This window comes from Cuculus canorus, chromosome 6, assembly GCF_017976375.1.
Source record: "Cuculus canorus isolate bCucCan1 chromosome 6, bCucCan1.pri, whole genome shotgun sequence".
In the NCBI taxonomy this organism is placed as follows: Eukaryota; Metazoa; Chordata; class Aves; order Cuculiformes; family Cuculidae; genus Cuculus; species Cuculus canorus.
This window is the reverse complement of record NC_071406.1, coordinates 35,290,509-35,305,107: the sequence shown is the minus strand read 5'-3', so window position 1 is coordinate 35,305,107 and position 14,599 is coordinate 35,290,509. Positions and strand designations below refer to the sequence as shown.

Genomic DNA, 14,599 nt, shown 5'->3' with positions numbered 1-14,599 from the left:
CCAAACCAATGTGAACTGAGTGGATCAGTGGCTCAAAATCTGATTCTAGGAGTGTTTAACACTGAATGTAGCATTTGGTCAAGCTGCACACTGAATAGCGTTAAGTTTATTTCCTGTTATAAATAGTACATTTCCAGACCAGATTTCAAAACTGCCACTAAATCACACACACACGTAATTTCACACTCACACGTGAACTGCACTTTTCATTTTGACTGGCTAGGCAGGGGCAGTATGAGACCTTAGGGCCTGTACTGACAGTGAGCTCGTAGGTAGTGCAAGTCTAAATGAATGACTAGTTCTTGCACTTTCGGGTGGACAATAAAAAACACCTTTTAAAGGCCAAAAGGTAAATTTTCTGTGTGCATATTCAGTTTCCTGGCACACTCTGGTGTTCATAGGTTGTCATATCACAAGGATCGGTTCTGTTTCAAGTGAACTTGGCTTTGCATTTGCATCTTTTTAGATCAGTCTAAAGTATAAGTAATTTAACGTCCCAAAGTTTCACTGCTCTTAGGTCTGTCACTGACTGGGTGGAAATAATTCAAGTATTACATTAGCATATACACAACATCCCTAAGAGCAAACACTTCCTTCCCTCAGCATTTGGCGCTCTTCCCTCTGCCCAAGCCGATGCAGGGCTTGCGTCCCACTGTGCATTCAGCAGTAACCTCTCCATGGCAGAGAGCACTGCGTGCTCTCCTCTGACAGCCCCGCAGCAGCCCCTCCAAGGTGATCTCCCTGGGCATTCGCTGTTTCCAGACAGGATGCAGGGTTCAAGAGACAAATGCTGCAGCCCCCTGCTCACAAAAGAAATGCGCCAAGAAATCAAGCCCATCAGTCTTTTAGGATCATAGAATCATCAGGATGGAAAAAAACTCTTGGATTACTGGGTCCAACCATGCCTATCTGCCACTAATCCATGACCTTGAGCATCTCATCCACCCATCTTTTAAATACCTCCAGGGATGGTGACTCCACCCCCTCCCTGGGCAGCCTCTGCCAGTGCCCCATGACGCTTTCTGTGAAAAATTTCTTCCTGATACCCAGCCTGAACCTCCCCTGGCGCAGCTTGAGGCCATTCCCCCTTGTCCTGTCCCCTGTCACTTGAGAGAAGAGGCCAGCTGCCTCCTCTCTGCAACCTCCTTTCAGGTAGTTGTAGAGAGCAATAAGGTCTCCCCTCAGCCTCCTCTTCTCAAGGCTAAACGACCCCAGGTCCCTCAGCCCCTCCTCATAAGACTCATTCTCCAGCCCCTTCACCAGCTTCCTTGCTTCCATGCACCAGCTTCCTCTGGACATGTTGCAGAGCCTCAACATCCTTCTTGTAGCGAGGGGCCATAACTGAACACAGGATTCAAGGTGCAGTCTCACCAGCGCCAAGTCCAGGGGGAGAATCACCTCCCTGGACCTGCTGGTCACGCCGTTTCCGATACAAGCTGCTTCTGATCTGCGACCTGTAGTTAAAGCGTTGCGAAGGACAGTGGAAGCTCCGGCAGAAATGTCTGTGCCCAGTGAGGGGTGGGGAAGTCAAGGGTTGAACAGTGTGGCTTTCCAAGCACCGGTGTTGTTGCCCTCGGAACTACACTCCTGTAGGATACTCTTGGGAGGAGCTGATGGCAGCAGCACGAGCTCAGAGGCTGCAGCACTCCTTCTTCCTGTGAGACCTTATCTGGAGTACTGTGTCCAGTGCTGGAAGGATATGGAGCTGCTGGAACAGGACCAGAGGAGGCTACCAAGACGATCCGAGGGCTGGAGCAGCTCCCATACGAGGACAGGGGGTTGGAACTAGGTGACCTTTAAGGTCCCTTCCACCTCTACCTGCTCGAGGATTCCTCCTACGCCCCGTCGGTGCCCACGCTGCGAGGAGCGCGGTGCCCTCACCTGGTGCGCGGGGCGGCGGCGGCTGCGGGCAGCGAGGAGGCGGCGTGGCCGGCGCGGAGGGCGGCGGGCGGCGGCTGGGCGAGCGCGGCCAGGGCGAGCAGCGGCGGCAGCAGCCACCGGGGGCCCCGGCACGGGGCCATCCCGCGGCGGCGCGCTCAGAAGAGCTCGGCGCTCAGCGGCCGCAGGCGGGAGCCGGTGGCGCGGCTCAGCGCTTCCAGGATCTCCGCCTCCTTCTCGACCATCTGCGGAGAGCGGCGCTCAGGGCGGGAACGCGCGGGGACGCCGACACCGCCCTCTGCCCCGCCGGGCACCCCCGGCCCCACCGACCCCCCGAGCACCCCCGGCCCCACCGGCCCCCCGCACCCCCAGCCCGCGCCCTGCCCCCGCGGCCACCGCCTGCCTCCCCTCCCCCTATCCCCCCGCACACCGCCCCCCGCCCCCTCCCCGCACCTGCCGCCACTCGTCCCGCGTGCCGTGCCGGTAGCCGAGCAGATGGCAGAGCCCGTGCGCCGCCGTCACCTGCGCGGGGACAGAGAAAGTGACACGCGCTGCGGCGGCCGCGGGACCGGGGCTGGGGCGCGGGGCTCACCGCCAGGACAGCGTCCAAGTCCTCGCCCGAGTCCCGGCACCGCCGGTGGATGAGCTCCACGCCCAGAAAGATGTCCCCGAGGGTCCAGTCCTCGGGGCAGCGCGGCCGCGGCAGCTGCCCCGGCTCCAGGCGGTGGAACGGGAAGGACAGGACGTCGGTGGGCTCGGGGCGCTGCCGATAGGCGCCGTTCAGGCGCCGCATCAGCGGGTCCCCGGCGCACACCACCCCCACGGAGAACCGCGAGGCGCCCAACGCGGCGCGCAGCGCGCACACGGCGCGGCGGAGCGGGGCGCGACGAACCGGGACGGCCCGCTGGGCGTTCCGCAGCGCCACACTCATCGCGGAGCCGCGAGAGACGAGACCCGACCCGCCCCGCGGCATCCGGCACCGCCCTCCGGGACCCCGTACCCGGCAACGCCCCCGCGACCCGCCCCCACTTCCTCTCCGCCCCCGCATCGTACCCGGGATCGGGACCCGGCTCCGCCCCCGGGACCCGCCCGGCACCGCCCCTCCGGGCCGCCGCGTTCGGGCAGGGCGGTAGCGGTGCTGCCACCGCCCCCCTGGGGTCCCGGTCGCCGGTTTCGCGGCGCCGCTAGGGAGCGCGCGGTTCGGCTTCCGCCCCCCCCGACCCGGGCGAGGGGCCCCTCGCGCCGCCCGCCTTCACCTTCTCGCCGCCCTTCGGCTTCGGCGGCGGGGGCGCCGTTCTCATTCGCGCGGCCCGAGGAGCCGTCCCCGCGGGTGGGGGAGGCGGAGGAGGCGGCGCCCGAGGGGTGAAGCGCGAGGAGGAGCGGCGGCGGGAGCGGAGCCGGGAGCGGAGCCGGCCCGAGCAGCGCCGTGGTGCCGTCGCGGCCCCGCGCGGGGGCGCTGTTGGGGCGCACCATGCGGGAGCTGCTGCGCAGCCGGGGCCGCGGGCAGCGAGACCGGCACGACCCCGGCCCCGAGCGAGCGCCGCCCCGCGACGGTACCGGGGGGACGGAGTGGGGGCGGGGGTGACGGGGAAGACAGGGAGGGGGAAGGGGAGACCCCCGGCGCGGTGGGCTCGGGACACGCACGCTGCGCTCCTGAGGGCAGTGCGCTCGGGGAACGATGGTGATCTCTGAGGGTGGGAGGCTGGGAGGGTGGGGAGAGACCCCCCCGGGATGGCGGACTGGGATGGGAAGATCCGTGGGACGGTAGGCTGGGGGGGGAGCCCCGCTTGCTGAGGCAGCGGCTTTCCTCTCTTGGCAGATGCCGCCCCCGCCACACCTGCCCGCCGGGCTCGGGGCAGCGAGAGCGCAGAGGGGTCGGGGGGCCTGTCCCCCGGCGAGCTGACATCCATCCGGTGCAAGAACATCCCTGATGACCTCAACGACAGGACGGTGCTGGAGAAGCCCTTCAGCCAGTTTGTGAACTGCGGGTCGTGACCAGGCGCGAGAGAGAAAAGGCTGTTGTCCACTCTTTTGATCACTTTTGTGAGCATCGTGAGCGAAGGGTGTAAGAGCAGGCGTGGGTCTAAGTGCCCGGGACAGGGCCTACTCGGGTGAGAACCGCACCCCTCGGTGGTAATGCTGTCGGTGTTTCTCCTGGGGGAAAGCTTTGTGATGTGACCACTGTGTGAAAGACAGAGATAGAAGTGTACTGAGCTGCATCTAGAATGCCTGAGCTGCAAGAGAATCGTAGAACCATTGGGTTGGAAAAGACCTGATTGATCATCAACTCCAACCGTACCTGTCTACTACTAAATCATGACCCTAAGCACCTCATCTACCTGCCTTTTAAACATCTCCAGGGACAATGACTCAACCACCTTCCTGGGCAGCCTGTTCCAGTGCTTGATAACCCTTTCTATGAAGAAGTTTTTCCCAATGTCCAATCTGAACTTCTCTTGATGCAGCTTGAGGCCATTCCCTCTTGTCCTATTACCTGTCACTTCGGAGAAGAGACCAACACCCACCTCTCTGCAACCTCCTTTTAGGGAGTTATAGAGAGCAATAAGGTCTCTTCTCAGTCTCCTCCAGGGTAAAAAGCCCCAGTTCCCTCAGCCGCTCCTCGTAAGACTTGTAAGAGCTCTGCCTGGCTTTAGCTGTCCTGTTAGCATCTCGCTGAAACACCAAGTGGATCTCAGGCTTGACAGCTTCACGGGCGGGCGAGGGGAGCTTGTGCCTTCCTTGCAGGATGACCTGCTTACTGCGAATGCTGCTGTTACCTCTGCTCCGAGCTGTGTCCAGGAGCCAGTTTGGAGACAGTGTTGTGTTGTTTCTGGTTTGTGCTTCAAAACACACCTTTGGTCTTGACTGCCTCTGACCTGGCTGTAGCAAAACGCAGTGATCTTTGTGGCAGCGTGCCTTGTCCTGCTGGTTGAGTGTGAGTGAGAGGCTGAAGTGCAGTAAGCAGAATTTTGTAGAAATTGATAAATTTCTACAGGTGAATCAAGCCCTGCATGTAGATCCTGAACAATTTGTTTGGTTGCTCCAAGATCCCGTACTAAGTTTCTCTTGCTATGTTACAGTTAGTTAGGGAGCAAAGCTTGTTGAAATGAGCCCTGATTTAGTTTTCAGTTTTTCTGTGTGAGCTTCTTTAACTTTTAAGTTCTTGATGAAAATGAGTCGTATGTCTAAGTGTCCAGTTTTTCCTGCAGCGGGAAATGGAACAATATAGCTACTGCAGTACCAGAAACAGCGTTAGACTTTTAAAGAAGACAGAGCATATCGTTCATTCAAGTTGCTTTAGAGATAGGGGAGACTTCCAGGGAGAGGAAGGTGGAGGCGCTGGAAGAAGAAACTACTTCCTGGGGGATGAGGAGTAACAACGGCACCAGACAGAAACAGCAGTTGTGATTATCCCCATACGATAACCGCTGCTTTTCATTTCCTCTTAATCTTTGCAGATTCTACCTTAATTGATTCCATTCTGCAGCGATTATCTGGACAGGAGGAGAGATCTGAAAAGTACAAAGATGTAAAGAAAACGTTTGAGGTTTGGCAGCCACAAATCTGCAGAAGGCACTGTGAGCCTTTGTCAACCTGGCTTTCTCAAAGAAAGCAACTGTGTGTGAAGTCTCTTAATCCTAGAGTTTCTGGTTTAATGGCAAGACACGCTGGGATCCATGGTTTGTGTTATGGAGTACTGCTGGCTGCCAATAGAAGAGAGACGATGGACCAAAGCCTGGATTCATGCAGTAGAAACATTTGCTGTATTCCCTATGAGCTAAAGAAACAGCCCACCAAGGGAAGAAACCCCAAAAGGAAATGTGTATTTCAGTGCTGCACACCCTGAAGGTCTTTGCTATCATCAATTTTAACTAAAAACTGTATTGATTTTCTTCTTTTTTTTTTTCTTTAATATATATATAATTTCAGCTTGGGAATTGATTAAAGAATCTCCATGGAATTTAATATGGCATCATGGCAGTCATCTCCGTCAACAGAGGATCAGACTTCCTCCGAAACAGATGATCTCTGTCTGTCACTGCAAGGTAAGTTACTGTAGTTCTCTTTTTAATGTAGATTTTTGGAAAAATCTGTGACTGTGCACACGTTGAAGGAACTCTGAGAAACCTGTTAAAGCTAGTGTTACAATAGTTCGTGTCTGTGCTTCTTTGCAGATGTTTCTGTGTTTAATGAGAGATGTTTCAGCAATGGAATGAAAGATAATAGCTCTTTTAGTACTTTCTTGCAGGATTTTCAGAGCTGTTGCCTTTTTTTTGTACAGATGTGTTTACTGTTTCGTGTGCTTTGCTGTGCAGAGTACATGTTAGTGTAATGAAGCTTGAAAACCATAAAGAAAATAGGTAGAGAAATGAAAGCAATATGGTTTCCAATGTTCCGTCTCCATTTTGAAGTGATGAAGCTTGTCACAAAATCGTGAGGCTGAACCCATGAGGCTCAAGAACAGAAACACTTATGTATCTGCTTAGATTTATATATTGCTCTTTACCAGTTTTCAAGCTGATCTCCGCAGAGAAGAGGGTAATAGTTACCACCCTCCCTGCCAATAAAATTGAAAATACTATGAAACTGCACAGTGTGGGGGCTTGGGCTCCTTCTTTTCTGTTCTTTTGTCCTTCCCTCTACCTGAGATGTTAAAATAAAACTAAATCAGTCTGGTCTAGGACTGCTCTCCACTGCCAACTCTGCACAGGGACATGGCAAGCCCCAAGCCTCTGGTGGCAGGAGTGGCCTGGCAGATGCTGCTGGTCCTTTCCCCTTGGCACAGCCCTTGAACATCGCTGGGGCTCTTTCCAGGTGCCTGGGGCTCGCTTTGGAGAGCTGTCCATGCGGAGAGTTGTTTGCTGCAGAGAGTTGTTCCTCTCTGTGTTCCCTTGTTTGGAAAAAGAAGGGCTTCATGGCAGCATATGTGGAACTGTTGGGGATGTCACTGCTCTTTGCTGATGATGAGCCGGGAGTGTGGGATTGCAGCGAGGGGAGTGAGCAGCCCCTGGGGGAATGGGTGGCTACAGCAGAAGCTGAACAGGGATTGTGATGCTGTGGAACGGGAATGCCTTTTGCTTTTGGGTTGTAAATTTGTTTACACCTGGGAAGACCCAACCTTCACCTTCCTTTTTGTGCACAAATCCTTCCCCTTGCTTCCCAAGGGCAGCAAACAGGCCCTATGTGTGGCATTTCCTGCCAAGCCTATTCAGAAGTATTTTCCATGCTTTATGAGCTAATTTGAACACAAGAGAGTGTTTTGGCTCTTGGGAGTTTGAGGCAGGGTCCTAATTTTTGGCTCTGCTTACTAATCCCTGTGCATGTTCCTGTTCATGAGTGTAACCCAAAGGATGATGGCATAAGAAGGTGGCTGCTAAGGCTGTTTTTGGAGAGTGTTTTGTGACATACATGGATTATGTTATTTTTATGCAGTTATGTCTAATCCTTTATGAATGGATTTATTTTTGTTGTGCAGTTTGTAGTAGATTGCAAGTAGATCTTCGAGTAAAGGAGGCTATCTCTCCGAGACTCGCTTAATTCATCCAGAGGTCAGGTAGATTACTTATTCTTACCTAGCATTTTTTTTGTCCTGGCTGTACGTATGTTATGTCTTATGAGGAGTGGCTGAGGGAACTGAGGCTGTTCAGTCTGGAGAGAAAAGGTGAGAGGAGACCTTATCGTTCCCAGTTGGTCTTTTCTCCCAAGTAACAAGTGATAGGAAAAGAGGAAATGGCCTCAAATTGTTCCAGGAGAGCTTCATGTTGAACATTAGGAAAAATTTCTTCCCTGAAAGAGTAATGAAGCGTTGGAACAGGCTGCCCAGGGAAGTGGTGGAGTCGCCATCCCTGAAGGGGTTCAAAAAGCACTGTAGGCGTAGCACTGAGCAACAGGGTTTAGTAGGCATGGTAGTATGGGGGTGACAGTTGGACTTGGTGATCCTAGAGATCTTTTCCAGCTTTAGTGATTCCTGTGGTACTGTGATTTTTGAAACGGGCTTAATCTCCTTCCTGTCTCCTTTCACAACTGCTAGTAGTTTACCACTGTATACCAGCCCGTAGGACCTGGGCGAAGAGCTGCATGGACAGGGCACGCTTCCCTTTTCAACATTTTTTACTGGGGCACGAGTTCAAGTACTTCCTTCTTCCTCTGTGTGCCCCTGTTTGGCCATGTTAACAGTCTGCATTCCCCAGGGAGTGCCCAGCACTGAAAAGGATGCTGTTTGAAGGTATATCCCCCAATGACGGCCTAATAACTGTATCCCGCCCTTCAGTTGGCCAAGACATCCCGTTGTGTGGTTTCACTTAAAGATTACTATCACCTATCCGCAGCTTCCTTCTTGGCTTCATCACCCAACCCCATGCAGAGACTCTCCCAATTTTCAAGAGTGGATCTGATACCGCCAATGGCCCTGAGTCTTTCAAGGAGCATTTAGGAATGGATGGAGTTGTTCCAGACATGTTGCTCTGTGGAATGATGTGTTAATGTTGCCACTTGCATTTACTGAGCTTTTGGGAAAACCTTCATTAGTTGCTCTTTGCTGCATCCAGTAGAAGTATGCTCGATGGTTGTAGAGGTCCTTACAGTGTCATCTGTGCAAGCAAGAAAATATCAGCTCTGAAATAACAGTTGAGAAAGACAAATATCGAATTGTACCTTAATGTCTGCAAGAATCGACCTTAGATTTGGGATGGATGCCATGTATTTTTTTGAGAAATATAACCAGATTTTTTTCCCTTAACCATTCTCTTCTCCTTCTTATCCCTTCTCCTCCTCCTCCTCTTCCTCCTCCTTCTTTTCTTCTCTTCCCAGTGCACCGAGAGTCTACGCAGAAGAAAGCCTTCGCTAGCTGGATAAATTCAGTATTGGCAAAGGTAAGAAGGGGTTTCCTTAGGAAAGACAGGCCTTTTGCCTTTTTTATTTGGATGTGCTATATGGAGATTACGTGTTTTAGGTACTGGCTGGAAAATACAGCCTCTGGAAAGCATTTGTTTAATAGGTGTAACAGCGTTGTATTGATCAGCCAAGGACATCTGTATCGGACAATTTGTAAGTAGATGACAGTCTTTCTTGCTGATGTGGTAAAACATACTTGTGCTGGGTTGTGGCCCATGTGTCAGGGTTTTGAGGTTTTGTATTTATGGTTAGTCTTCCTGTGTTTAGGTTCTCTTACGCAATTCGAGAACATGAGTTTAATGGGATGACCTGAGTGACTGCTAAGTGTTAAGACAACCCAGAATGTAGGGTAGGTGCTCCTTAAGCTTTCACAAAGCAGCTCGTTATGTGCTGGACTTCTGGCTTGCTCTGGTAAAAACTGTAAATCCTGTTTTGGACCCTCCTTGGGTGGAAGCTGCTGAGCTAATGGTAGATTTATGTTGTCCAGTGGATGAAAAGAGTAAGAGTTTAGTTATTCAGTTCTGTAGTCAAATTTGAACTGAGGATACATTGATTAAAAAGTCAAAATATGAATTAACTGCTTGTCTTAACTTTCCCTTTTTCAAAGTTTTGGAGGTCTTTTGTCACATCCCACCTTAAAAAGTATAAATACTTCAAAATGTGGCCTAAAATAACCCTTATGAAACTTAGAGGCAGGGCAAGGGGGAGTAAGAGGCAAACGTGATAATGGTTTGGAAGAAGCAAGCTATGGCTGATTAGAATTTATCTTTCATCTTGTTGAAAAAAATAACGGATGCTAAACATTTCTTTATTTTACAGCAGAGCCATCTCTGATGTTGTGTAGTGTGTTGAATTCAAAATGACAAAAGATGGTGTAACAAACGTTGACATTTGTTTTGCGGCATGCACCTCCTTCAGTCATCTCAGACCTGTATGCAGACATTTGCTTTTGGATCTTTTGGAAGTGCTTTCAGGTGAACGTCTGGTAAGACAGAGTAATAAAACTATTACCTCAGTCCTTTGTCACAGTGATCAAAGATTTCTGGATAAGCTTATTTGTAAGCCTGTGAATGATCCCTTTGGAGTCATAGAGATATAATTGAATAATTATAATTTATTCTTACACCACTGACACTGAAACAGACCGAAATAAGTTGATCTGAAGTAATTTGTGAATCTTCACAGAAAGACACTTACCAAAATATAAAATAGAATTAATTTTTACGGCTGAGGATGTAACCTGTTGTTTTTGCTTCACAGCCACAGGGGAAAAAAGGATTTAATACCTTCCAGTGCAGAAGCAACATAGAAAATACTGTGACATTTTTAAAGAGCAGATCAGTGAGTATTAACTTCAAAATTCGCAACTCAAGCCAATTTAGCTCGTGAAACGTTTTCTTTGTTAACAATGATCCTATCTTTTTTCCCCCTAGCTCAAGCTCATAAATATTCATGTTGCTGACATTACCGAAGGAAACCTTTCCATTGTGCTTGGCCTAATTTGGACAGTTATATTTCATTTTCGTGTAAGTATTTCAGTGATTTAAGAGAGGTTTAGTAGGGGGAAAAAGCACAAAAATGTGTTGACTTTCGTGGTTGCCAAACGATGAATTAGCACAAAGCCGAAGGTTATATTTTGGCCTGTAAAAGTGATGGTTCAGGGTGGAGACACAGCGGTGCACCACGCCTGTGTCTGAGCTATTTCACCAATGCGATGGTAGCATTACAGCCTGATGAACAGAATCCTGCTGCAAGTTGTAGCAAGGGAAGATACTGAGACTATTTCTGAAGGGAGCGGTTGAAAAATAGGCTAAACCTTGTCTAAGGCCTGTGATGATAAAGCTCCAAAAAGAATGAATAGCACTAGATGCCTCACATCCATCTCCCCCAGAGGCAGCCCCCTCTTCAGTGTTGGCTGTGCTCACAACGTGTAGTTCTAGCTGTTATTTTTTCCGTACCAGGTGCCTGAAGTTCCTGCAGTTACATGAAGGCTGTCATAGTGGTGTTTTGTACAAGATACCGAGTGTGTCTCTTGTGTGGTGTGAGGTTATGGAGAGGAGGAGTGTTTTAAAGCACGGGGACTTGCTTTAATGGTGTTGTGGGACTGCAGGTGATGGAGCTAAACTGTCTTCTGGCAGAGCCCAGCAGTGAATTAGTATAGGTGCATTGGGAGTGAACTGGTGACTGAGGCTCAGGAGAGACCCAAAAAGCAAAGTTGTTTAACAGCATTAGATGTAGCCCACATTTTTCCTGATGAAGGTACTTTGGTGCTGAAGGTTCTTGTGCTGCACGTAGCCGTATGCGTTATTTTTTTGCCTAAACCAAGATTCTCTAAACAAATGTAGATCTCCGAGGTCTGTCAGGTAGGTTTTCCTGCTCCCTGACTCAGCAGGCCAACTCTGAGCATGCCTAATACATGACTGTAGACATCAGAAAACACAGCTGCCTCCGCGTGCTTTCACTAGTAGGAGGAGCAGAAAAGAGCATTGTGTGAGAAGGTCCCTTGATGCCATTGCTGGTACCCACAGCCTGACATGGAAGTCTTTGGGTGAATATTTCCTGGCAAAACATCACCTGAAGACAGGAATTCAGCAAGAAATGGCTCAGGTTGAAGAGATAAAACTTGATCTGACCTTTAGGGGCAGGGAACTACTCTTGCAGCTGTGACTGAGTCCTTTTTAGTTCTCTGTGGTTTTCTGCCATTGATGTCTTGGTAATTTTTCCCTGAAGCCCGATTAGCTCTCCCATCATCTCTGATAGATTGAAGAACTTGCTGGGACACTTGCTTGTGGGACACTTGCTCATCCAGTAAAGAAGTTTTTCTTCCCCTGGTGCAAATTGAAGCCATTTCCTCTTGCCCTTTCCCTTGTTACTTGGCAGAAGAGACCAACACCCTCCTTGCTAGAACCTCCTTTCAGGTAGATGTAGAGAGCAATAAGGTCTCCCCTCAGCCTCTTTGTCTCCAGGCTGAATAGCCCCAGTTCCCTCAGGTGCTCTTCGTAAGACTTGTGCTCCAGATCTTTCTTCAGCTCTGTTCCTCTTCTCTGGACATGCTCCAGCACCTCAGCGTTCTAGGGAGCCCTAGACAGGGAGTTAAAACAACTTGTTTAATTCAGACTCTAAAGTGCCTTTTTCTCGATTTTGTTTTCTCTATTTCAGAGGTGAAAGCTGGCCACAACCTAATGGAGCAACACCTCAGTCTCCCACCTTCTTCCACCGTATATTACGAGCAGCTTTACAGTTTCTGTTCTTCCTTCTGCTGCTTTTACTTCTGGCTTTCCTATTTCCATATTGTGAGGAAGTCTACAGCTGCGCCGAGCGAAACAACTTCAAGTATTCTTTCCATTTCATGCTGCAATACCCCATCCATCTTAGGGCCTCCACCATCTAAGAAAGCAGCCCAGGAATAAATACATTAACAATAAAAGGAGAGAATGTTCAGTCCTTATTGGATGCAAAGGAACAACTGTGACAAAGGATGAGGACAAGGCTGAGGTACTTAATGCCTTCTTTGCCTCAGTCTTTAGTAGTAAGGAAAGTTGTTCCCTGTGTCAACATACCCAGGAGTTAGAGGAGCAGAACAAAGCTCCCATGTTCCAAGAAGAGGCGGTTAGAGACTTACTTGCCCGATTAGACACTCACAAGTCTATGGGGCAGGATGGGATCCATCCAAGAGTATTGAGGGAGCTGGCAGACGTGCTTGCCAAACCCCTTTCCATCATCTTCCAGCAGTCCTGGCTGACTGGGGGGAGGTTCCACTTGACTGGAGGCTGGCTGATGTTATACCCATCTTTAGGAAGAGTCTGAGGGAGGGCCCAGGAAACTACAGGCCTGTCAGTCTGACCCCAGTGGCAGGGAAAGTCATGGAACAGGTGATCTTGAGTGCTATCATGAAGCACATGCAAGGGAACCGGTGATCAGGCCCAGTCAACAGGGGTTCATGGAAAGGCAGGTCTTGCCAAACTAACCTGATCGCCTTCTATGACAAAGTGACCCGCCCACTGGACAAGGGAAAGGCTGTGGATGTAGTCTTCCTGGATTTCAATAAAGCCTTTGACACAGTTCCTCACAGTATTCTGCTTAGGAAACTGTCTGCCTCTGGCCTGGACAGGCGCACAACTCTCCTCGGTAAAAGACTGGCTGGATGGCTGGGTCCAAAGAGTGGTGGTGAGTGGAGTTAACTCCAGCTGGAGGCCGGTCAACAGGTGGTGTCCCGCAGGGCTCAGTGCTGGGTCCAGTACTATTCAATGTCTTTTATCAATGACCTGGATGAGGGGATCGAATGAGTAAGTTTGCAGACGGCACTAAGCTGGGTGGAAGTGTCGATCTGTGGGGGTCCGCAGTGGGCTGAGGACCCCTGCTGACTATACCCATAAGGCCGAGATGTAAACAAGGAGGCAACACCTGCAGAACTTGGAGATCAGGGGAAGGAAGTGAGCAGCCAATACAGGACCGTGTGAGAAAGAAGTACCATCCAGTCACAGACTGTTTATATATAAGCTAATCCAATCATGTGGAGAAGCGTGTGTAGGCAAAGGGTATAAGAGGCATATGTAAGATCAATAAAGAAGCCAGCGATGTAACATCAAGAAGCCATGTAACATCAATAAAGAAACTTGCTTCCACATCACCGTGTCATGTCTGAACAGCGACATCGATCTGCTGGATGGTAGGGAGGCTCTTCAAAGGGATCTGAACAGTCAGGGTCACTGGGCTGAGACCAATGATATGAGGTTTAACAAGGCCAAAGGCCGGGTCCTGCACTTAGGGCACAACAACCCCGTGCAGTGTTACAGACCAGGGGAAGAGTGGCTAGAAAGCTGCATGGAGAAGGACCTGGGGGTGCTGCCCAAGTGGCCAAGAAGTCCAATGGCATCTTGGCTTGTATCAGAAACAGTGTGACCAGCAGGTCCAGGGAGGTGATTCTGCCCCTGGACTCAGCACTGGTGAACCGCACCTTGAATCCTGTGTTCAGTTCTGGGCCCCTCACTACAAGAAGAATGTTGAGGCTCTGGAGTGTGTCCAGAGAAGAGCAAGGAAGCTGGTGAAGGGGCTGGAGAACAAGTCTTAACGAGGAGCAGCTGAGGGACCTGGGGTTGTTGAGCCTTGAGAAGAGGAGGCTGAGGGAAGACCTTATTACTCTCTACAACTACCTGAAAGGAGGTTGTAAAGAGGAGGGAGCTGGCCTCTTCTCCCACGTGACAGCGGGACAGGACAAGGGGGAATGGCCTCAAGCTGTGGGTGGGGAGCTTCAGGCTGGACATCAGGAAGAAATTTTTCACAGAAAGGGTCATGGGGCGCTGGCAGAGGCACAGGGAGGGGGCAATCCTTCCCTGGCACTGCACCTCCCTGCCTCCCGCCGTGGGCAGGAAACCTGGGTTAGGGGCAGGATTAGGGGCAAGCTGGCCCCGTGCTCCCCCTGTGTCTCCCGTGGTCCAGAGCAGAGACTGAGCCTCATCCTCCCACTCTTGCTCTCTGTCACAGGGACATCTCCGCACTGAGCGCTGTCTCTGGGTGTTTTGTTCCCTGCAGGCAACCAGGGCGCTGTCGGAGATTGTCCAGCTGCCCTGGCACCCATCGAGATCGGGGCTGGTCGTGCTTTTGCTCTGCCTCCTCCTGGCTCTGCTCTTCCAAGTTTTCTTCCGTACAGAGCAGATGTCTCTGGAAGTCGAGATCTTCTGGAGGGAGTGCCAGGAGAAAGCCTCCCTTCCCCCCAGCCCCAGCAGGTGCTCCATGGCAGTGCTCCCATCCCTCGCGTGGCACCACAGCTGGGGCCAGGGCTGCTGGTGGGACCTGGGCTTTGCTCTGCACACAGATTTGCGGTGCA

General features: G+C 51.1%; 2 protein-coding genes across 12 annotated transcripts; one reads left to right on the top strand and one right to left on the bottom strand.

Annotated features, from left to right (window-relative positions):
* Nucleotides 1–84: 84 nt before the first annotated feature.
* On the bottom strand, nucleotides 85–2,885 carry LOC128852552 (endoribonuclease YbeY-like). Of its 5 annotated transcripts, none has more exons than XM_054070426.1 (3): nucleotides 2,332–2,885; nucleotides 1,819–2,123; nucleotides 85–1,708 (listed from the first exon to the last, which is right to left on the bottom strand). In XM_054070426.1, exons 1-3 carry the CDS (start codon nucleotides 2,849–2,851, stop codon nucleotides 1,631–1,633), a joined length of 903 nt encoding a protein of 300 aa, XP_053926401.1. In that variant the 5' UTR covers nucleotides 2,852–2,885; the 3' UTR covers nucleotides 85–1,630. The 5 variants fall into 5 exon arrangements, with proteins under 5 accessions (XP_053926401.1, XP_053926402.1, XP_053926403.1 ...); XM_054070427.1 differs by having other exon boundaries at nucleotides 85–1,705; XM_054070428.1 differs by having other exon boundaries at nucleotides 1,882–2,123.
* Nucleotides 2,886–3,289: 404 nt separating this feature from the next.
* On the top strand, nucleotides 3,290–13,382 carry LOC128852553 (nesprin-2-like). Of its 7 annotated transcripts, XR_008450487.1 has the most exons (9): nucleotides 3,290–3,431; nucleotides 3,698–5,924; nucleotides 8,689–8,750; nucleotides 8,876–8,925; nucleotides 9,040–9,121; nucleotides 9,592–9,757; nucleotides 10,033–10,113; nucleotides 10,206–10,298; nucleotides 11,932–13,382. XR_008450487.1 is itself a non-coding variant. In XM_054070432.1 (4 exons), the coding sequence occupies exons 1-4, from the start codon at nucleotides 9,632–9,634 to the stop codon at nucleotides 11,935–11,937; spliced, it is 306 nt and encodes a 101-aa protein (XP_053926407.1). In that variant the 5' UTR covers nucleotides 9,595–9,631; the 3' UTR covers nucleotides 11,938–13,382. The 7 variants fall into 7 exon arrangements, 1 of the variants encoding a protein (XP_053926407.1); XR_008450485.1 differs by lacking the exons at nucleotides 8,876–8,925; nucleotides 9,040–9,121 and having other exon boundaries at nucleotides 3,698–3,989; nucleotides 5,809–5,924; XR_008450483.1 differs by lacking the exons at nucleotides 8,876–8,925; nucleotides 9,040–9,121 and having other exon boundaries at nucleotides 3,698–3,989; nucleotides 5,337–5,924.
* The last annotated feature ends 1,217 nt before the right edge of the window (nucleotides 13,383–14,599 follow it).

What these genes read in the sequence shown, in the direction of transcription:
- LOC128852552 (XM_054070426.1), bottom strand. Translation starts at nt 2,851, where the DNA reads ATGCCGCGGGGCGGGTCGGGTCTCGTCTCTCGCGGCTCCGCGATGAGT. An exon ending in CGCGGGACGAGTGGCGGCAG is followed by an intron (nt 2,124 to 2,331) that starts GTGCGGGGAGGG and finishes CGCTCTCCGCAG; the next exon opens with ATGGTCGAGAAGGAGGCGGA. An exon ending in TAGGAGGAATCCTCGAGCAG is followed by an intron (nt 1,709 to 1,818) that starts GTAGAGGTGGAA and finishes GTCCTGTTCCAG; the next exon opens with CAGCTCCATATCCTTCCAGC.
- LOC128852553 (XM_054070432.1), top strand. Translation starts at nt 9,632, where the DNA reads ATGACAAAAGATGGTGTAACAAACGTTGACATTTGTTTTGCGGCATGC. An exon ending in TGCTTTCAGGTGAACGTCTG is followed by an intron (nt 9,758 to 10,032) that starts GTAAGACAGAGT and finishes TTTGCTTCACAG; the next exon opens with CCACAGGGGAAAAAAGGATT. An exon ending in CATTTTTAAAGAGCAGATCA is followed by an intron (nt 10,114 to 10,205) that starts GTGAGTATTAAC and finishes TTTTCCCCCTAG; the next exon opens with CTCAAGCTCATAAATATTCA.